Here is a 23,525-nt window from a genome sequence, read left to right on the forward strand (position 1 = left end):
GACAATTTGGTATATTTTAATGACTAGGTACAGTACCAGTCAAAAGTTCATTCAACTACTTTGAAGAATCTAAAATATAAAACATATTCTGGTTTGTTGAGCATTTGTTTGTTTACCACATAATTCCATATGTGTTCCTTCATAGTTTGGATGTCTTCAATATTAATCTACAATGTAGGAAAAAAAATAAAGAAAAACCATTGAATGAGAAGGTGTGTCCAAACTTTTGACTGGTACTGTATATACATATAGTATGATAGCAAAATACATTTAAAAAAAATAAGGGAATAGTTATTTGGTTGTAATATGTTTCTTTTTTTCTTCTATGTCAAAGTATTGCACGAAACTTGTGATCAAACACTTCATTGTCATTTTTTGTGTTTTTATGTTCATACATATACTTTTGCATTTTTATACTGTAATTCATAAATAATCATTTATTTTACACTTTCAACTTATTATTGACTCCCGTCTTACTGTACAGTGCAGTAATGTAAAGCCCAAACTGACAATTTGGTATATTTTAATGACTAGGTATATTAACACATGACATGCAACACAAAATAAATTACATTTTAACTTGAAATAATATATTTGACAAATCCTGTTTTTGCTTGTTCTGGTCCTCTTCAAAGAGAGAGTGAATTGTCACAATAAAAAACTTAAAGAATTCAGCATTATTTGGCATGATGAGACTTGATGTTTTTTTGTTCTTGAGCTGTAGAAGACATAAGGTGCACACTGTAGGATAATCTGTGGTATCTTAGAAAAAACATTTTTAAGTATTCATTGGTATTCCACTAACTGCAGAGTTACCACGATGGCATGACTATGAAATGAGAACATTTTCTGTGAAAGACCAGATGACTACTTTGCATAAATGCATTACAACAAATAGAAAAAAAGGATTACAAAAAAGAAAAGTGGTACCGCTACAGAATGGGCAGACCAGTCCGTGAATCTTAATCACTTCTTTCCATTACCTAAAACAATATGCAACATAATGATGTGATTTGGGATACATCTCACAATATATATATTTAAGCATTCTACTTCCTCCAAATCACTTACACATAATATAAAGTGTGTCTATGTAAGCGTCTGCATATTTCTTTTAACTAATAATATTAATATTAGGACATTCATCCATCTGCAGCTTTTGGTAAAAAGGGAGGTGTGTGTCGAGTCACAGTCCTCTGTAGCTCCACACTGTGCTAAATTCTAAGCATGCCCACGTTTTAATGTTTAAATCCCTCCTGTAACTGTACACCCGCTCTAATGTTCTGGTTCACTGGGGAAAACTTATAGGAAAGAAGCTTGAGAGGCTCTAACTTCTTTCTTTCACTGGGACTTTAAGACACGGCAATGAAAAGAAGAACAAAAGAGCCCAATGTCACCAACATACAGCTTTGTGCAACTAATAGCACATGAAGCACGCCAAAGGATTTTGATAACTGTCACTTTAGTTGCATTTACTATAAATAGAGTTGGCTTTTTTAGACTGCAACACTTTGTGAAATTGTCTTAGATCCTAAAATATGCTGCATATTAAGATTACGTCTCTCATCTTATTTGAACTTTCTGCTTTACCGTGTTACATTCAGCTCCTTTATGACCATGCATATGCTTTTATGATGCATGTACAAGATGTGCACTTCTTTCAGCATTCTGTCTTTACTATAAATATGTTTGGTAGGTGACACAAATGATTTTTCTGCATAGGCATCATTTATACATCTGACCCCAGGGCTGAGTTGAATGTGTGATTTGTACACAAAGATTACATGTCTTTATTTGTGGGCTATGGAATCCATTTCGTGTGTTTTGTTCATTTTAATAAATATAAGAAAATACTGACTGAATGATTGAACCTAAGGCTTCAGGCAAGTAGCTTCCTACTCAATATTCATATTTTCCAATACATAACATGAGGTAATGAGGATGCAACTCTGCAGTTCCTCCCTGGAGACAAATAAACAACTTCTATGTGCAGCTGAGGTTTGTCACTCCTGCTGTAGTTTACCATTACCATCATACAAGGATCCATTGCATTTATGTATCAAGGGAAAGTTGATACAAACGAGTATAAGGTAAAAACTCAATCTTAGTTTGCGATAAATCATAAGTAATAAGACTATGACCACAGGATGATTTTTTTTTCTTAAAAACAGTGTTATTGTCATCGGTAACAGCGTTACATCAGTTTCATCGCTGTTTACCGCATTTACAAACATTTGCAGGTCACCTTATTAGAGATACAACAGGAATAATGTTAAGGAGGACAACCCGAGGTGGCGATTAGAGGAAAAGGTCTTATCTGAGAAAAAAAAATTCGCTGAGAAGAGCATTCATAGACCATTTCATGGTTTATTTTCATACGGACATAATGCTCAATGTTTAAAAAAGCTTTTGTGTAATAATAGCATGTGTTTTCAATGTGGAACAAGCTGATGAGAAACCGTTAACGTGTAGCATATGTGAATCATGGCACAAGAAATGACAGTGTGACATGTCTGTTTTACCAGTTATACATAAAAATGCAAGAGGCTGTAGTGTTTTAAAAGGTGGCTTTTATCTCAATAACATCTCTGAATGACAATGTCATAAAAAACCCCGCTGGAAGACGAAAATAAAATCCCTCAACCATCTATCCTCTCCTCTCCTCTTTTAAATCAGCCTCAATTGATCCCTCCTTCCTCCTGCAAAGGGTGCTAATTTTGTTCTTTCACACCCTTTCACATGACGTCATCCATGTTGGCGCTGAATAGTGTTTTAAAAGAGGAACATAAAATAATAGGGGTGTGTCTCTGGTAACAAAAAAGACAATCAAATATAAAGGAAGGAAAAAAAAAAAAATGTTTACAGTATTTAGCATGTAAGGTGTGTATATATCTATATATATATATATATATATAGAGTCATTTTTGTCATAATATTTTCCACTTTTGGTACAAAAAAAAGAGGACTTTGTTTGTAGTGTGGGATGTTATAAGTTGGTGAAGTCGTCTTCTCCACAAGACGGAGTCATCAGGAAAAGTCTTTGCTCGTTTCACTCCAAGGTTCACAGTCTGGCACTACAAAAACTCACTGATTCATGATTCTGTGAGAGAAGCCGAGTGTTTTGTCTCCTATGTGCAATTGATTTATTTTTTTTTGTTCCCTTCTGTATGAATCAAATGCAGTGGCTAACACAGGAAGGGAAGAGTGGGTCGACTCTGGTGTGGGTGTGTGTGTGTGTGTGTGTGTGTGTGTGTGTGTGTGTGTGTGTGTGTACTTCAATACTGGGTTGGAGATGCGTAAACTGCGGTTCGACTGATATCGGTTACTACCCATTGTGAATATATTTCAAATTGACGATTATAATTTCTTGTAAGCAAAATATCTCCTATAGCTTTTTATTCAATTAAAAAAAATGATTATTTTAGGGTTATCAGCTGCTGCCAAGACGTAGCTCCACCACACTGACTTGGATGAGCACAAAGACTGCTGACATGAAGCGATATGGACTGACAGGGAACGCATTGATTGATTGGTCGGTCCTGGTGACTGTCATCCTGCTTCATCAGCGCTACACGCACCCACGAGGAGAAATCAATATCTAACAGCAAGTCGTAATTATAAGCATTATTAGTCCGGACTACAACTGGACCTTGAGTGTTAAAAAGAATGCCTAATGGATAGAAACAAGATTTGGGGGGGGGGAGGAGTCTTGTGCTTTATCATTACAGGGAGAACGGTTAGTGTGGTCGTTATAATGAAATGCTAAAATACACGAATATATGACAGAAATCCTAATCTTCAAGCCTTCTCTATAGAAGAGGTTAGCTTTGTGTTCCCCTTAAAACAGTTTCTAATATCTAAATGCGTCCCAAAAACCATACAAAAAAGGCAAATAAAACACCTCCGGAGTTATTGGAAGCTATTCATTTCTCTTGGTTTAGCGGCTTTCAGTGGTGGAGCTAAGCTAAGCTAAGCTAAGCTAAGCTAAGCTAAGATGAACAGCTATTCAATATTCCCATCTGGTTAAGACGATCTTTAAATGAAAACATGAATAAATACTAATCCAATAAATGCTGCCATAATTTAATTGCTGGTTTCAGAGAAGTAGTCAAGCATGGAGCCAACAATGGCAGTGTGCGATGCTGACAAAAAAAAAAAAAAAAAAAAAAAAAGCTCATACAGGCGAACCGATATCAGTCTGACCTTAGTGTAAACTCTTCAAAATGACAGCAGGCAAGATCAACCAACACGTCTTGGTGTCGGCAGGGGAATGGTTGAGCTCATAGGTTCATCTATCTATTGTGTGCTTGTAGAAATCCTTTTTCTTCTCTCCGAGCATGACGTAATGACAAAAAGAGAGGGGGGGGGGTGCGCTGGACACGGTCGAGGTGGCGGGAGAGCGCTCGTTTCTCAGCTCTCGTCATCGGGATGGTGTTGTTCCAGCAGGCGGACGTGGGTGAAGGGAAAGTGGCCTCGCTTGCCCTTGCACTCACCCTCCCATTGGCCGTTCACGTTGATCTTGGTCACTATTACCGTGTCGCCCACCTGCGAAAAAAGACCAACGAAAACATTAGAAATGAATGGACGCGTCACACAAACCCTCCTCCTCCTCTCTCTCTCTCTCTGGTTCATAATAACTGGCAGGATCGGTTCGAGCAAGTCAAACATATCAATACGAGGTCAATGACGGTCCGACAGCCCCGTATCGACGCCATATTGACCGACCCATATTCATCTGTACAGCTGTGAAGCAGCAAACAGACGTTTTTCAGACTCCCTCGTGCGATTGATGAAGAAAAAGTCTGCACAGCTGCGTCGCCGTTTTTGCATTTCTCTGTGGCTGCTTTGCACGGATATAGCCAAGAAAATGGTGGTATGTAGGACTCGGAATAATGTGCACAACGCTAGAACTACAACTCAAGAAGTACTACCCTGAGCCTTCCTCGTAGCACTTATTGTATGCCTATTAGTTTGTTGCACTTATTGTTTTCGTAGTAATTTGCCTCTGCACTATACTTTTGCTCTGGTTTATGCTTTAAGATGCTTGTTTAAGAAAGGAGATGCACTTATGACTTCTGGTGACTAGTAGTTCTCTTGAATACCTATGTTGAATACACTTATTGTAAGTGGCTTTGGATAAAAGCGTCTGCTAAATGACTGTAATGTAAAATGTAATGTAACTAACGGCTGAACAAATCAAAAAAAAAAAAGGTGTCTGGAGGACGCTACAGTACATTTAGTCTGGATAACAATATTTTATCCACCTTCAATATCCCCATGTCAGTCCAGCCCTAAAGCAGCCACCATTTTACACGTTTTGTTGTCCGTTTCATTTCAATGTTGACGGGTTGAGGTAGATGTTCAAAAAGAAGTACATCACGGAGAGAAGATGAAACTCATTGGGTGTTGTAATTCCAGGTTATAAATTGTTTTGCACACAACCTCGCTGGAAAATAACATAAATTAGGGGAATAATTGCTAGTTCTTCTCTACGGTGAGAGCATTGTGTACGGCACTGTGGATCTGTGCTTCTCTCAGTGTTTCCCACAAACAGTCTACAGTTAAAAACAGGCTGCGCAAATATATTGTGGCCTATTTTATCAGCGGCAGCAGGTTCATAAACACAGTGTCATCAGGTCTGCTCACACTCACACTCACACACACACACACACACACACACACACACACACACACACACACACACACACACACACACACACACACACTCACTCACACACACACACACACACACACACACACACAGTCTTCCACTCGTTATTTCAAACAAAATGGTGGCATCTGTGTTTCTTGAGGAGACTCCGATAAACAGCTGGGGAATTTAAGAGGTTGTGTTAAAAGTTGGTACCATGTGTGTGTGTGGTAGATTGAATACATTTATTGTAACAGTAAAATGATTTAATTGAATTCAGCTTCTGACTCTAATCTCCTGCAGCATTACTGTGATGAAAATGAGTTGGGAGAAGGAGAGTTTGAAAGAAAGAAGACTGAACCAAGTGTTCCTACGGTGTCCTGTAAGTTCACATGCTGAAATAACCTAAATAACATGAACATGTGACATAAGCCTTTGAGTTGTAAGTTAGCATGTTAGGCTGATTAACCGTCAGCTTGTTGGCAGCGAGCTGGTCAAAGTGTGTGTTTAGACTCTGAGTTTAGATCACGGCGGGCTGGCTTTAGAGGACTCGCATCATACCAGACGATGTCAAACTCTCCTCATTAAACTTCACTGTTGTTTGCGTTTCGATACTAATCCGAGCAAAACACTGGTCGTCTGTTCCAAGAAAACTAAAAACAAGGCGGTTTGTTTCAGTGGTGATGAATGTACAATGTAACACTCACATCAACCCAGTGGGCCATAAAGAGATGAGTACATGAGGAGGTGCCATTGTAAAAAAAAAAAAAAAAAAAAAAAAGGATCCGTGTCTGCGTTTCTCTATAGCGCCATCTCCACTGCGAGTGTCTTCATGTGCGCCCTCAACTTGCGTTTGTGAAGACACTTTGTGCGTACGCTCGCATGCACGAGTAAGCCATTAACCACCGGGACAATCTACACACTGCCTCAGCTGAGACCCACATAGAGAAAAAGAGAGAGGCAAGAGAGGATCACAGTGAACAGGAAGGACAGCCTGGGAGGAAAACGAATGGCGGGGTGGGATTGCTACCTCCAGAGCGAGCGCCGTCTTGTCGTAGGCGTTGGGAACCCTCTTCTGGATGGCTCGGGCGTAGACGGGCCCGTTCTGTAGGTTAGGCAGCTGGGCGTTGGCCACAGGCTGAGCGTACTGGCCCGGGTCCCCCAGAGGGTTGGTCTGAGGGGCCCCTGTTGCGTCTGTGCTGCCCACCATCCCTCCCGCTTGCCCCCTGTCCACCCCCACAACAGGGGGACCCAGGCCGGCGGAGGTGGGCGAGGCGGGCCGGTACTTCTCCACGTAGGGCACGGGGATCATCCCGGCTCGGCCCTCCTGGTTAGCTGCGTTCCACCACTGGTCCTCCGGCTTCTCCAGAACCCGCAGGATGTCCCCCCTGCGGAAGGGGAGGTCCTCCTCGTCATTACCGGGGAAGTCAAACAGCGCTCGTACAAACTCGGCCTCCTCTGACTGCGGCGGGGCGCCAGCGGAGGTGCTGATGAACCCCGTGTGCTTGGACTTGTTTATGGGCTCTATGAGTGTGGTGGTGTCCAGGTAGTGGATCTTATAAAACTCTAGCAGGGCTGGGAGCGCCTCAAACTCCTGATCCCCAATCCGAAACCGAGGAGGAGCCAAACCTGGAAGAGGAAGGGTGACATTGTTAGGTTTTTTTTAAAGGCGAAAATATATAATACAAAAAGAAATCAACAATCAATTAACACCAATGTCCTTAGGCAGGTCAACAAGGTCCACAATGACTGGCAGCACTAGTTTTAGGCTTGCTCTAATTTTGAATTTACAGTGAAACCTGCCACCATATTGAATAGACTGCTGTGTGTGGAGAGATTATTAGATCAGGGGGATGATCCGGCTCCAGATTATAGTCCCAAACAGGGCTGATGTCATTTTATAATCACCATATGATAATCCTCATGAGAAACCATTTGTCATTAGAATAACCTCCATGGTTTGGGGTTTAATTTCATGACAAATCACGTTAATTCACCTCATTGAGGAAAAATCTTACGAATTTACTTAAATCCACTTCTACCATGGAGCCATCCTGCTTATTGATTGACAATATTGTTAAAACAACCAAATATATATATTAAAAAAAAGAACACACAGCTAAATCTGTATATGTTGGCAAATCTGTACCAGATTCTCACCCAACCCTTTCAAGATGTGTAACAAAATGGACACCATTTGGAGCCATATTTTATATTGTTTTGAGTAAACGCTGGATATTTAGCCAACACATTCTGGCAATAAGTCAAATTGGATTCGAGTCAGTTTGAGTGTCTGTCTGAGAAAGGCAGTAGCCTGTGCAAACAAGTTATTTTATTCTTTATTGTCACTGGTGTGCACATCAGACTGCTGGTTTCTTGGCTCACAAGTAATGGTTTACTATAGAGGGGATGCAGATAAGGAAGCCCTGGAAGGACAAACATTAAGCACAAGCCATAAAAAAAGGTAGCTATCACAGCAGCAGACCTGTGTATGTGCAACAGAGCAGGATCACAGACATTCCTGAAACACCAATCTGACCAGTCATCCCCCAGTAGTGACAGCCCAGCCTTCCCAGTTCCATTCAAAACCTGCAGCAGCAGCGGCCCGGCCCACCCCGACGTCCTGCTGCCTACACGAGGACCAAATACCGCCTCTACCTTCCTCTATGACAAAAAGTAATAAATGATCAATAAAGCCTGATAGATAGATAATGTGCAAAGTAACACCAAACTCCATTAAAGAAGCAACACAATGTGCAAAAACACAATCTTTGCTGCTGATGTAGTGTGTATATATATATATATATACATATTGTCATGATCAAGCAGTGTGAACCACATGGAAAAGTTTTCATTTTTTCTTTCAAAAAGAGTGAATATTTTTGTAATCACACATGCGCCGATTTTCAGCTTATTATCCCAAAACACTGTAAATACTTAAACATCTGTGATAAAGGGCGGGTACAGCATCACATTCACCAATAAAAGCTTCAATCAGCACATTCAGAAAGGCAGTCTGGCAAAGGTGTAAAAAAAAATAATTATAATAATAATAATAATAAGCATTTTTTTTTTTTTTTAAGGTTTAGTTGCGTTTATTCAGCAATGCAACCTCACCTGAGCCGGATTGCCGGTTGTTGCTGATGCTGTTGATTATATAATGGGACACTTTGGAGTTCTCCGACACGGACAGCACGTAGTCCCCCGGGCTGGTGATCGAGTCCCGCACCAGGAACACGCCGTGCCGCTGCCCCTGGAGGAGGGACACCGCTTCCTGGCGGCTGAGCCTCCCCCAGTACCAGCTCCCGCGGTCCTCCGCATCAAAGTTACCGGCCATGGCTGTGAAATCCCGTCCCGAGGCTTGAGGCCCTTTCCCCAACCCCAACCCCGACCTCCTCCACCCCCTCCACCACCACCAGCCTCTCCCTTATCCGCAACTCATACAAAAAACTTTTGGTTTGACTAACCTCCTTTTTTTTCCCGGGAAAAAAAAAAAAAATCCCGCGCTATAATGCCACGATTTTTTTTTTTTTTTTTTATATAAATTTAAACTTCCACGATTCGTTTTAAACGCGTTTAAGGTGACGGGACTCCTGTTGCATACACTACACTAACACTCGACTGTTTAGATGTTTAAAACAAAAAAAACGACAAAAGATTAAAGTCTAAACTAATGTGCAACAAGAAACTCTCCCGGACTGAAATGGCGGATCTGGGGGGAAAAGTTGACCTCATCTACCGGAAGGGATGCCTGGTCAATGGGAAGCGTTGCGTTCACGCTCCCTGAAAAAACTCCGGAGATACGGATACAAAGCTACAACGATACAACGACACTACATTCTTTTCAGATCACAGCAATTTATACCGCGAGTATTGTTTATTGGAGATGTGTTTAATCCTATATTTTACTAATTAAGCATTTAAAAAAAAAAATACAGACGACAACGTGGTGGTTTAAAGCAGCCGTTTCAAATGCTCCCAGTAGATGGTCTAACTGCGTTGAGGCCGTAAACGCACCATAATAAAACTTATTTGCAAGTCTTTGCTGCTACTAATTAAGCTTTTTAACAGTTTACAAACACATGTTTTGTGAGTCCAACGTATTTGTAAGCAAACAGTGCAATGTCAAACACAAACCAGACAAATTGCAAGAAGTTGTGATCTCTAATTGACTTGTGAGATTAACAAACCAGAACTTTAAAGTGAGGTTTACAACCGATGTGAACAATTAGGATAAAGTTACAGTCCTGCAAAAAAATGAAACCTGAAAGTTAGTCCCCACCATAAAGTCAGTGGCCTTCTGCACTACATGTATTCGACCAGTAGATGGCAACAAACACTGATATAAAGTAGGGAGCTTATTTCTGAAACAGATTGTGGGAAAATCTAAATTTAAAAAAGTTTTATATGCAATGACGGCCAAAAACTCATATAAACAGTTCTTAAATAATTTAATCTCTGTTAAAATGCATTTCCATGCGATTATAAATTAGTCCAAGGGGCCATTGTTTGCTTTCACAAACACACAAAACATTTTAAAAGTAATTTTCACTTTACATTTAACAAACAATTTTGCGCTTGGAGAAATGTATTATCACATTTTAATACATTACAAGGCATTATAATGCATTATTTACAAATATTTTAATGTACTAAAACAATGGGAATTGTCAGACACTATTATCCTTGCAAATAACAAATGCCAGTGTGTCACCAGCATATCAGAAGTATTATGATATATGACCTTATAAGTCATTAAAAAATGCTTTAAACTATGTTATGATTACTGCTATAAAGCATTGTGAATATTAATGACTTCTTAAAATCAAGCAGAATGAGCAGAATATCACACATTATAAGTTTATAATGAATTATTTGTGCATCATAGAAAGTGCTTTCAAAAATAACCTGCAATCTCTTGTAGTGTCATCATCACCCTACTATCATCAATTTAAAGACTTACCCTTACAATCCACCTCTTGACCTTATTTGTCCTTGCTCTGCACTTGGCCACAATAATGTATAAACGTCAAACTAAAAATGAAAATTATAAGAAAATTGCTTTATTTCCCCATATTGCAAGACTCAGGCAAGACTCCAAGTTATTGTTACTGGAGCATCTCTGCGCTGGTTCATAACTCTTTGGTTTGTAACATTGCTCATATTGCCAAACACAGATTGGTCAACAGCATCTGCCAGCTACCACAAGCTAGCTTTAAAAAGAGTGGGATTCTACCCTTCTTTGATTGCAGCACCAACCTACCTTCACCTTCTAAAGCCACACATGTCACAATACATGTTATAAGAAACTGCATTTCAAGAATCAGTGTCAAATGACAAATTCTAAAGCAAATTGGAGAAACTGGTGAATGCACACATACATTATAAAACCGATTTGGCGGAGAAAAAACATTTTTCAAACACTAAAGTCTGTGTTTTTGTGATTCACAAAACAGTGGTTCTCAATTAGTTGGCTTGGCAAGAGGCCAATTGTGGGCTCATTCAAAGTGTTCATGACACACTGTGGTTACTGACATCTAGACTTGGTATTCTACTCTGATACAGAGTTATTCAAACGTCTTCAGGTGGTTGTAGAGGGACTGGACGTATGTAAACACACACATGGGGTCCGGCTTGTCCCCCATCATCAGCATGTCCTCCACCTCGATCAGACGGAGACAGTCAGCCTGCTGCCTGAAACGTAGAAGTATAGATAGAAATAAAATATAAAGAAGTACAAAATATGTATTTATTAAAGAGGAGACACCTGATACCATCAGTTTATTATAATATTAGCTTAGCTTAGCACAGAGACTGAAAACAGGTGGGAACAGCTAGCCTGGGTCTTTGCAAAGGTGACAAAACTCCCCTACTAGCTCCTCTAAAGCTCAATACTTAACAGGTTATATATATATATATATATATATATATATCTTTGTTTAATCAGTACAGTAACTGAAGTGTAAAAATGACAATTCGGTTTTGGGCCTGTGTTCTGTGCATGGCCAAGATATTGAGAAATAGCTTTTCATAAGATCATTTCTAACAGTTTTCATTACTGTTGAATGAAGAAAATAACTAGCTTTTTTTAATCTTACAAATTAAGTTTAATCTTATAGCTTTAAAACACAACTTTACTTAATTCTATTCACTCTCGGGGGTGTTGATACTCTTCTCTCATTTCCTGTTACATTAGAATTAAGGATAAATCTCCCCACACCATTCAGCAATATTTACAAAGACTTGCTTTAATGTACGTTTTGGCCGCGCTGTATTGTCCTACAGACAAAGTTTTGCACCTGTTTGATTCAATGTTGAATGTCAGAATACTTGCTGAGAGACTACCAGTCAACTTAACTGTGGTACCTTTTAAAAATATTAAAAATATCATCCAGGTATCTCTAATTTTAGTACAGATGTACTTCTGTGTAATCACAGTACGGTACGCTCTCTCACTCACAGCCTCACACAGGCAGTCTAAGCCAGCTTACTCTGCGGTGGTGAAGGCCAGCTGGAGGTTGTGTTTGCGGTTTGCAGGATCCAGCGTGTTGTAATCAAAGTCCAGAGGGAAGAACGAGTGAACCAGAGCACAGAAAGCCATCCCATCACTCCAGCTGGACGAGAAGTTCTGGATATCTATGTTCTGAGAAAAAGAAGGCAACGTCATCACTTTAAATCCTTTATGTATTTTATTTTCATTCAGTTCTTGAGTCAAACTTAAATTGTATTTCTTGACAAAATATCAGTCCAGTGTGAGATACGGGAAAGCGTCTTTAAGCTAATTTATCATCTTTTTGTGATTTTGCCAATTTTCTCTTATTTTGACGTGCCTATTCAAGCTATAGCCAAAGTTGTCATGGTATTGAAGATGTCAAATGTTAATTTCTTCTGACAATGACAATCTGGGGATGAGGATCATGTGATATGATAGAAAGCTCCAGGACAGTTGGCAGAAGCAGCTGTTTTCAAAGTCAAGAATGAATTTTTTGAATCTTGTCTTTTGAGCCAAAATGGACACGAAGTCTATAAAGTACTCAAAAAAAAGAACAAAAATCTACAAGTGAAACCTGGGCAACTCCACGTGATGATGAATATCATGAAAGATGATCAAACGCTATTAAACAGCTACTAAATGGACCTCAACTTTTAAGAATCATTTTACAAAATGCTTCTTTCAGAAAAAGTGCTTCTAAGAATGAACATACAGTATGATATCATTGCTTGAGGGACATTATAATTGCAGTTTAAAGGTGATATATACAAATTTGGGAGCATTTCTATGGCCTCTAAACGGCTCTCCATATAGTGACGGCTGACCCAGCAGCTTGTAGCTAACAGTGCTAACATTGCAATCTGCTGCAAAAGTGCTGACAGAGCCAACAGTGTTTCCCTGAGGGGGAACTGGAGGGTGGGTGCTATTGTTCAGAGACGCCATCGGACGAGACAGAGTTATCAGCTGTAACCGGTGAATGAGCACATTGCTGCTATACAAATGATCTGAATATTGTATTTAGCACCTTTGATTATAATCATACCTGATAGCCAATGGTTTTGGAGCGACACCACTCCAGGAGAATCTGTTTTATACCACTGGCACTGGACGCGCCAAAACTCTGAGAGCGCTTCAGTTTAGGTTTGGAATCCTTTGGTCTACTCAACAGAAATGCAAATATGACATCATGTCATTGATTGATATGAATCAGGACAATACGGAAAGTAATCTAAATTCACTTACTTTATGGGCTCTGAGTTCATCCTCTCAAAGAGGGCCCTCTTGGCCTGAGCCCCGTTGGAGCGTGGAAGCGTTTGGGATTTCATCAGATCCTGCTTAAACTCAACCCCCCCTGACTTGGTTGCCTTCCTTTGGAGAAACAGTGGACAACAGACACAATTACATTTAGACTGAAGCTGCCAAAAGGCTCGAAATGTGCAAAACTACACATCCATCGAACGATAGTCGACAGTAAGTTTGTTTCATGTTTAAAAATGACGATTCATGGTCATGACTTACTTGTCCAAACTTGGTGAGAAACCAGATTTTATGATTGATTTGGATGGAAGCAACTTTTCTGCAGAAAATGAAAGTCAGCAAACAAGAGAGATTGCATGAGAGGGATGAGAAAGAGACAGAGACAACACACAACCCCAAACTAAATAAAAACACAAAAACAGCAAATCAGAATCAGGAATTTGGCTAAACAATAGATGTGTAACAGTAGACACAGTGCAATAGTATAAGACATCAATAAAAAATTGAAAATATGACCATTTACAATAAAATATGGTAAACAAACAAATAAGAGTACATTAAAACAAGTATATTATTAAAGTGTCAAGTGTATATTAATAGAGAAAGAGATGTGCAAGGCTGTGTACATTGTACATACTTTTATGAACAGGACTGAAGAGGGTATACTATATGTTACCTGCAGGCTGAGGAAAGCTCACACTTCTCTTCAGACTGGGACTGGGTGTCTTGAGAATTGGTACTGAATAAATGAGGTGAGACAAATACAACAAGGGTAAAAGTGGAGAATTTTGTAGAAAGAAAAGAAAGAAATCTTTAAAAATATGTAAACTGAAAACAAGCAACTACCCAAGACATTTATTTTAGAGACAGATCCTTGTATTCCTGATTGAACGCACCTCGCTTAAAGGGATATTCCCCAGGTTTTACTGTAGCGTCCGTTAATGCTAAAAGAGTGGGGGCTGCTGCTGTTGTAGCTGACGATGAAGACTCTGTGTTGGGTTTGCTCATAGCAGAAAGAGGCAAGTACGGCTTGGGTTCAGTGACGTCTAAAGAGAGAAAGCACATGAATATCAATTTCCTAAAAATCATTAAGACTTGCATTTATGCTCCTTTTGTATATTTTAAGATACCTGAGCAGAAAAACAAACCAATATTGTAGCACTGTTCTCACCACGTCTATGTGGAAATTCGCCTCGCTTTATCGTCGGGGATTCTGGGACTGGAGGATCAGGTGCAAAAGCAGGACTCTGAACAGGTTTGGATGTAACAGAAGTCTCAGAGCAGCTTTTGGTCACAGCTGTGGGAGGATGATGAACCAGACCCTGACATACAGAGCCTGACTGCTCCTTGGATACATGGGACATTAGCTCTTTTGTCCCAGACGTACCTGCACAGGTGAAGATGGAATAGAATAATAAGTGGAAACGACAAAGGAGTAAATGGAGTGAAAATACAAACAAACGTGCAGAAAAAATAGCCTGTTAAAACCAAAAGTCCGGAATTCAAATGTTATCTTCAGCAAAATAAGTATCAATAGTGAAGGGGCTCATTATGCAGAATCCTTTCAAAATGTTATCATATCGTTATAGAATATTATATTCTAGTATAGAGTATTTAAATGTTGCCAATTAATGCCAATTTCACATACGTTGCATACTACTGGATAGATTTCTAGTATAGTACTGCATCATTTCATATAAGCGTTGCATTTTTTTGTGTGTATTATAACTATACGTGTCAAATAAATGTAGTGGAGTAAAAAGTGTCACTTGCAAAATGTCACTGGAAGTGACATGCACCAACCAGTAAGAAATGCCAAATAACCGCAATTAACCATAAAGCAATTACAAAGAGACACAAAAAAAACACAAAGAGACACAAAAAAACACAAAGAGACACAAAAACAACTTTAAAGACACACAAAATGACCCCTGTTTCACCTGTTGGAGCCTCTGCTGTCGGATGACCAGCTGCTTTAGGCACCAATGCTGGAGACTGGGTAGGTTTGGTGGCAAACAGACCCTCTGGACTGGGTTTTATTTTCATGGCAGTAACAGGTAGGTGGGGTTGGGGTTCATCAGTGTCTGAAAAAGAGAGAATCTGAATGGTTGAGATATTAAGTAATGGGTTTGGTTAAACTGGCAAAGCAGATTCTTACAGAAACATAAAAGAGATTTCCCTCTCACCACATTTAGCAGGAGATTCTACTGGTTTTACTGGTAATTCTTTTGTCGCTTTGGGCGCTGAGGCAGGAGACTGTGGGTCAGCTGGAGCGTCAGAGCTGGGTTTTAGCATTGCAGTGAGGGGCTGATGGGGTTTGGTCAGAAGAACTGATTCTTCCTGGTCTGGAAGGAAAAAAGATCAACAGAATACATTCATTCAATCAATTGCTTTCTTATAAATAGATGTTCACTCAGAGAGAGAAGACCTCCACCAAGTCCATGCCTTATCTCGCAGTGTTCACAAAAGTAAATAATTGGTATATCAACCTTGTGATTTGGATCTGCACCAATATTAAATGTTTTTTTCCTTAGCCCATGCTACATCTTTTCACCAAGTTTCAGGAAAATCAGGGCAGTACTTTTTATGTAATACTGCTGTCAATCAAAGAAACCGATCCATAAACATAACCTCCTTGGTGGAGGTAACAATCATTGACTAGATTTATATATAAAGAAATCATTGCAGCTACAAACAATGTCAACAGCATATGAAAGAAAAATTAAAACATTTTGTAATAAAATAGTAACACAGCAATAACGTAACCGTGTGATATTTTGTGAGAAAATAAAGCTGTTTATCATTATAAAGTTGTATTTTTGATATTGTATACAAAGACTTGAGACCAGAGATATCATTCTGGAGAAAAAATTGAATGCTTGAATTTTTCAAATCTGATCTTAATTTTATGATACAGGAACATCTTTTTGGACTTAATTTTGTATCCTTTTATCTGTTGCTGCAACAATGTCCCCATGTGGAGCTTTCAGGCGCTTTTGTGCTTTCGTGTTTGATCACCAGCAACCTTGTTATCGTTGAGGGCTTTCACCTCCTCATTTGACCACGACCGTCCATGACATTTTTCACACCATTTTTATCTCTCCCTGACTCGAGGATGACCTGCATGTGATAAAGTGTCCACTTACCTTCAAACCACACCTCAGTGGTTTTTGGTTTACTTCCTATATTTGGATCGGATTGCGTTCTTACCTCAAGTGAACCGAACTCCAGTGAACATGAGAGCCACGTTTTAAGGTGGACCAGAGCTCGGTTGTTTAAATGGAGCAAAATGGAACAAAAAGCTCAGTTGTGATTGCACTCATCTAGCATAAAAAAAAACCATACAATGTGGTGTTAACTTGTAAACATGTACAAGTATCAACTGACCAGACATGTTGGGGGTTTCCAAGGCATACTTAGGAGAGTTAGTTACGGCAGACGACTCTGTGCTTGGTGTTGTGATGGCGGTGAGAGGCTGATGGGAGATTTCTGAGGTGACATAAACCAACATAACCAAAGGTGAGGCTTGTCAACTTGTCAGGTTAAATGTGTTAAACTTCTCAGATGATCCACCTACCTGGGTTCCCATTCTCTTGTGCAGTTGTGGCAACATTTTTCTCTCCTTTTGCATCGATGCCCTGTTCAGTAAAGACAAGATGTACAAAACATGCAATTCTATTAATTTAATAGCCATAGCCCCTCAAAGGAACACACTGAGTGAGTTAATGCATGACTGATTTGATAACACATCAACACCATCCACCTATCAAGAAGAGGATCTCTTATTGGCAGCCTTGCAGGGATCCAAACATACTGTGTGTTGTTAATGTAATCCTGGCAGGGTATCATTTTAGTAATTTGAATTATAGTAAATTAGAGCTATATCACTGATCCATGGGAGGTTGTTTCCTCCTCCACAATGCTCTATATGGTGGTTCTGATTATTGGCTGCAATAATGCTTGCCAGTTTGCCTTTCCCGTTTAAAAAGTAGGGTATTTTGGGAAAACGACAAAAGTCTAGTGTTAAAGGTTGAAGGATGTATTTTGCAGTTATAGATGTTTAATTGATTTAAGTGCTTTTATAATACGAAGGTGTTACTCACTGTTTTGTTTTTGAAATTGCTGAATCTAAATTTCTCCTTGTCATGTCACAACTGGAAAACATAGTATTCAATTCCTAACATTGCTCTAATTTGGGGTCCGAATCAGTTACAACTGTACTGTTCAATGGCCTCTGTTTGATGTGTTGACATTCACCATTCTTGGTAGTGACATTTACATAATATGGCGGTGGCTGATGCAAATTGGAAGGGATGGGGGCTAATAATTTACCCAAAGCTTGGTTTTATTCGTTTTAAAAAAAAAGACTGGTAAAACACAACATATGCAAATGAAGAAGTGTACAAGGAATCCTATTCACTATGCCAGCCATTATCTCGGGATGAGATATGCAAGACACGACACTAGCTGAGCCTGTGTCTATTTATACATTAGTCGTAGCAACAACGCTCATTGAAATGCTCACCGCAAACAAACAAAGATTGTTCTTTTTGTCCGTCAGTCTGCTGTGGAGCTAAAATTAATCTTAAGGCATTTATCCTCCATTGTAAATATGTCTGTGCGTGTGTGCTCTCTTCTCTAAATCTAATGTGGGATCTTCAGCTGTTAGCAGCTGAAAGCTTCTCCTTTAATGACAGCTGAGGCCAACAAACCCGTGTTCCCACTGAGAAGCTATTTTCGATTTTGCAATCAGTCTCTTTGCAAGAGTTTCCGCTGCACTCTTCTCACATCCCAATATAGGCCCAAATGGATGCTTTGGAAATCGGGAGTTGGCTCGGGCAGTTCAAGTGTATCAGCGTGAAGCTTGTCCTGTATTTGCCCCCTCCCCAAACCCCCCCTGTCTTTTTTGCTTTCCAGAGACACGCTGTGGTCTGGCCGCCATGCAATAGAGCCATTTCAGCCAGCCCGTCAACTGGTCGTCAGGAGGAGGATTAGCACCTCAGTGATCCCTTGGCTTCACAATAGCTCCCGTAGGATATCACAGAGTGGCTCTGTCTGACCCTATGAATTCTTTCAACCTCTGGCTGCGTTTACCTCCGAATCACTTTGGCTCCTTCGTAGAAACATTCCTTGGAAGGAAACTGACAACACACGAAGATACGCTTTTGTTTTGTCTTTTTTTTATCACCATTGACACAGCGAAATAAATGATAACCTGCTTTTCCTTTCCATCTGCACATTTCATACATTTTACCACGTTTTATTTTTCAAATCTAAAATTCCAATTAAGTTAATTCCATGTTTCAGATATGGATGGTATTAGATACTGCAAACAGCCCAACCAGAAAATTGAATAATCCAACTTTGAGACATCAAAAACAACTGTTGATCCAGCAAACACATGTGGTACCTCTAAAAATTATATTAACAATTTTAACAATTCCCCTCAAATCTATGGAGCATTTTAGCACCTTTCAGCTCACTGTTTTGGTTTTGACAGCGCACAACTTCAATCGCTTGATTCAGTCTCACGTTTCTACTCTAACTATTAAATAAACCTGACTTTGAAACTCACCCTACTCTACCTGTCCAGCACCAAATGGCAGATTGATGCAACAGTTGAACAACATAGTGGAGCATTCAGCAGCCAAAGTATTTATCAGGAGTTGGTGGAGACCAAAACTGAATTAAAAGAAGAGTGTATATTGGATTGTGAACCCAAGACTTTAAACTTTGAACACAGGTGTCAGCTGGATGTGTACACTTTCACCAAAACAACTTTATACAACATCTTTGTATGATAACAGAGATTTTCTTGAGCTGGCAACTAATGTACATTAGTGGTACATCTTGCCGTTGGCTTCAGCTTGGTGGTAACATGAGTTCAGACCAAATTGGGTTAACGACGCACATCTTTTCACACGCTGTATGAAGTAGGCGTACTTGTCGTACTCGGAAAGTTACAAAAATTGTTGGGGACAGCCCCCGTAAACAGATAAATATTGAAGGAAGATGATGTCAAATTTGAAAATGCTGAAGCAGAGTATTAGGTGAAGGATCAGAGGGCTATCTTGGTAGTGGTGGGGATGAACCGTGGTGCGTCAGAGTGAGGGGTACGGAGAAGACCTGGTGATTTCAGCGGAGAGGAATGTTGGCCGGGTGTGCGTTTGGACAGGACAGCTGTTTGTCCGTCTCAGGGTGTGGGCTCAGGGTATTATTGACCGGGACGTAGATGCAAGTCAACTTTCCATTTGGAGATTTGAGACTTGGTTTGGCTGGCAAACAGGATTCCTGAGCGATTAGGGGTTAGGTGATTTATTATATACACTCCGATCTTCAGAGTGTGCATGGGAGTTATGTCACTACATAACATACAGGCACTGTTAGTAACATCTAGTTCAGTATATTGTTGTTGTTGATCAGGTAATGCACTACATCCCTGACTGTGGATCTGACCTCACTTGTAAAATGTTCAGGATTTCATTGCTTAAGCAGATATTGGCTCCAAAGAGCTGCAGCTCTGTCCCAAATCTGACACCCCGAAATACATGTGCCCTTTGGAGGACCTGCTGGTGTAAACGCAGGTCATGAGCAGAAGAGTTGGGGGGGGTAGGGAATGGTGAAAGGAAGTAAGCCTGTGGGTGTGGTGGTGGTGGTGGTGGGGGGTTTTCTTAAATGCTTATGGGGCTATGTAAAGATATAACCCCCGTAATAGAAATAATTTGAATATTCAAGGTTAATTATGCTTTATATTATATTACTATTTGACAGCAATTGAAAGTAATGATATTATAAATATCTAATAATACAAATGGCAGGTGATGCAGAGCCTATGCAGCAGTACTGTTACCATTAGGTGAATGTGTGAAACTGAAGTCAAAGGTTAAATATATATGTTTTTCATGGATCAGGAAAGCTCAATTCATACGTAGGTATGAACATATGAGGGGATTTTTTTTTTTACACACATGGGAAATAGCAGTTTTCATTTCACTATAATGGATATAGCTGCTTACGGTCATATTCTTTGGGTTGGAAAATGTACGGTTCCTTCTGGTTTGGTGATCTATTGTGACATTTTGAAGAATCATGCAGGGTTGCCAACACAGAGGGTCGTCGTAAGAACTTTCCAGAGTTGTAATATTCCTTCACGTGATTTTATAAACCACCGTGCAGTGCTTTGGCGTCTGATAAGCCTCCAAACTGATGGATCTCCTACTCAAATTGGACTACTTATAGAGTTGTAATTCAGTTCCTTTTAAGGATAACGCAGTAGATGATGTAAAGTTATTGAGAGAAGACCGCCATGGTCTAGTGTCAAATGATATTGGTGATCTAGACTCTTATAAACAACTATTTTTGTGCCTCTTCAAGTAAAGTGGTGCACTATAATAAGTAGATACTTTTGCATGCATAATTCCTGCATGATTAGTTTATTTTCATTTACTAATGAGCATCACCCAAACCAAATTGGTCTACCTGAGACTTCCCAGGTGCATCGTTTCTTGGTGACCAGTCTCCTTTACACACTACACTGCTTGATCAGCCATCTTCATCTTTCTTTGTCGTAGTACTCTTTATTCTGTAAAGTTGTATTATCTGAAGAAAAACAGAGTACTCACATTCATTTCAGCATGTCTCTTTGCTCTCCATGGAGGGGGGGCTGATGCGTTGCTGGGAGCAGCAGCAGCAGCAGCAGCAGCAGCAGCAGCAGCAGCAGCAGCATGGCTTGATTCTCCGCTTAAGCCTGATGTTTCAGAGTATGTGGAAGCCGACTGACTTGACTGGCTGTTCTCTGATCTTTCAGAGTAAACCAGGCCTCTCTGCTCTCCTCCTGGTTGTTCTCCATACCATTCTCCACGTTCTTCCCCTTCACTTCGGCAGGACTCCTCTCGATCTTCACCCCGGAGAGACCCTCCACCAGGCGGCTGAGGGCCTCCATCTTTGACCTGAGCTGCAGGTTCTCCTCCTGCAGCCTGGTCACGGCCCCGGCCAAGGGTCCGTTGGAAACGCACATCTCCTCGATCCTGTGCTCTATGCGCTGCTTGAAAACGCTCACGTCCACGTGCACCTCCCTCACGGCCGCTTGCAAAGTGGCCCTGAACTGAACCAGAGCCTCGCTCACCATTGCCTCCTGAACACCCTCTGTGGCTCCTTCCATGGCTTCTTTAGGGACCCTCACCACCCCTGAGATTCAAGTCAGATGAGTAATGGGGTAGTCGGTACGAAGCTCAGAAACCAAACCTTCAGTCTTGATTGTCTTTTTTCAGTTCGTTCCCTGATTCACGTCCTCAAAATGAAATTGATGAAATACCAATTCCTTCCTTCAAAGATATCGGCTGTGTTCCATTCCAGTCTTCCAGTTGAAGATGCAAAAAGCTTTTAAAGGAAGACTTGGTGCAGGAAGATCCCTTGGCGGCAACTCATTAAAGTCCCATCAAGCTCCATGGAGGACTTCTCTCAATGTGCGTATTCCCTTACTCTCTCCTCTCATCTGGTCAAAGCGAGAGCAGTTGTTATTTATAAGTCGTGGAAAACCCACGCAATATGTCATCTTGGGAAAAGAGATTACGTACAGCACAGGCAGATCAGGTTCTCAGTGCATGCAGAACGGTCAAACTAACCTTTCAGCAGGATCCAGTTGAAGTGTCAGAGGCCTGGTGATGCATCTACTATTTGTTTCCTAGATGCTTACCCCTGCTGCCCCGGGCCCAGTGTGTTGTCTAAGCTATGTATGTCTCCTAAGCCTGGGAGCAACAGGTTTGGCTCTGTATTTTTGGACATAAAGGGGGGCGGGAAGAGATCGTATGGGGGGGAGGAGCCAGGAATATGTCAAAGTTTTTGTCTCTTTGCTCCTGGTAAAACTGTGTTACCTGATTGAGTGACTGGAGTTTCTTGGGGGTATTTACATTTCTAGATTAAGGGAAAAAAACAAAGCTTTAATTTTACTGCACCTCAAATATTTTTTATTAATTTGAAGATCCGGAGACAACCTAAAAATCTGAATACCCACTTGATGATTTTTGCCATAACTGAAAAACGCGAGACAATAACTTTGGTGCACCTTTGCAAAGTAGTTCCCGAGCTGTGGGTGGAGATTCTCAGATGTGGGGCCGTTTATTCCAATAAGCCTACATGTGACACAGCAAGGGGAGCCAAATCTGAAGGGCTTGTTGAAACACATATTTTCTGATCTAGACAGCCCACAAAAACTAACTGGGTTGTCTTACTTCATAGTTTGTAGGTTGGTAGGTACTCCACAAATACCTAAATGTATGTGCACTTTCATAATATGTCCCCTTTTAATCTAAAATAAAAACATAATTGTCTGTTTTTATAGTGTCTTTCTTTACAAATGTATTGGCAAATTGGCAAATAAAATGTCTTCGTTTTCTTGTGCTTTGTCCGTTTTCATGAAATTTGCAGAGCATTGAGTTCTCTTGGCCACTGTTCATGTCACCCAAATGCCTGACAGTAGGTAGTTTCCCACATTTAAGCCCTCCTTCCTTTTGGTTTCTTTTCATGTTGCATGCAGTCGTAAAAAATATTGATGAATGTATAAACCAGTAACATACAGTGCATACTAAAGAGGACCTTAAACTTTAAAAAAAATCCTCATCAGCAACCTTTAAAGAGATTGTTCTAGGTTGTCTTATTATAGAGGCTCATTCAGAAAAGATCAAATCATGGCTGGCATCTAAACCCTCTGATGTATGCTACTACTCAAGGAAGTTATGGAAATTATTTCTAGGTTGCTTTTGAAATGTTACATTCAAAGAAATATAGTGGTTTGAAAGTGATTATAAAAACATCATTCTACCTACAGATTTAAGCATTATTGGACATTGAATTGGAGTGTCAGATAAACAAATCAGAGAAGCAGGATGACCTTCACTACACCCCCATCCACTGCTCCCTTCAGCCTCGGATGTCAGCTTTAGCCAGCAGTGCCTCTGGGTGGCCATGACCTCACATTACAGCTCAAAGAAGCACCAAAGGCACCATGAGCAGGCATGAACACCAAACACACTATATATATATAAAAAAAGAGGAAGTGCAAAGCATGCAAGAAGAAAATGTAGATCATCTTTATTTAAAGCAGACACAAAGTGATGACTGTGGTCC

At 40.2% G+C, this 23,525-nt stretch overlaps 2 protein-coding genes across 2 annotated transcripts; both read right to left on the reverse strand.

Moving 5' to 3' along the window:
* Window positions 1-3,142: 3,142 nt before the first annotated feature.
* On the reverse strand, window positions 3,143-9,542 carry LOC129113464 (adapter molecule crk-like). Its single transcript, XM_054625772.1, has 3 exons — window positions 8,768-9,542; window positions 6,681-7,279; window positions 3,143-4,545 (listed from the first exon to the last, which is right to left on the reverse strand). The coding sequence occupies exons 1-3, from the start codon at window positions 8,985-8,987 to the stop codon at window positions 4,411-4,413; spliced, it is 954 nt and encodes a 317-aa protein (XP_054481747.1). The 5' UTR covers window positions 8,988-9,542; the 3' UTR covers window positions 3,143-4,410.
* A 1,675-nt stretch (window positions 9,543-11,217) lies between these two features.
* LOC129113862 (smoothelin-like protein 2) lies at window positions 11,218-21,561 on the reverse strand. The gene is made up of 12 exons (XM_054626344.1): window positions 21,181-21,561; window positions 16,978-17,038; window positions 16,788-16,889; window positions 15,587-15,745; window positions 15,341-15,484; window positions 14,297-14,446; window positions 14,077-14,139; window positions 13,662-13,719; window positions 13,386-13,511; window positions 13,186-13,300; window positions 12,142-12,293; window positions 11,218-11,344 (listed from the first exon to the last, which is right to left on the reverse strand). Exons 1-12 carry the CDS (start codon window positions 21,559-21,561, stop codon window positions 11,218-11,220), a joined length of 1,638 nt encoding a protein of 545 aa, XP_054482319.1.
* Window positions 21,562-23,525: the final 1,964 nt, after the last annotated feature.

The sequence above is a fragment of the Anoplopoma fimbria genome, chromosome 24 (genome assembly GCF_027596085.1).
Source record: "Anoplopoma fimbria isolate UVic2021 breed Golden Eagle Sablefish chromosome 24, Afim_UVic_2022, whole genome shotgun sequence".
NCBI classification, from domain to species: domain Eukaryota; kingdom Metazoa; phylum Chordata; class Actinopteri; order Perciformes; family Anoplopomatidae; genus Anoplopoma; species Anoplopoma fimbria.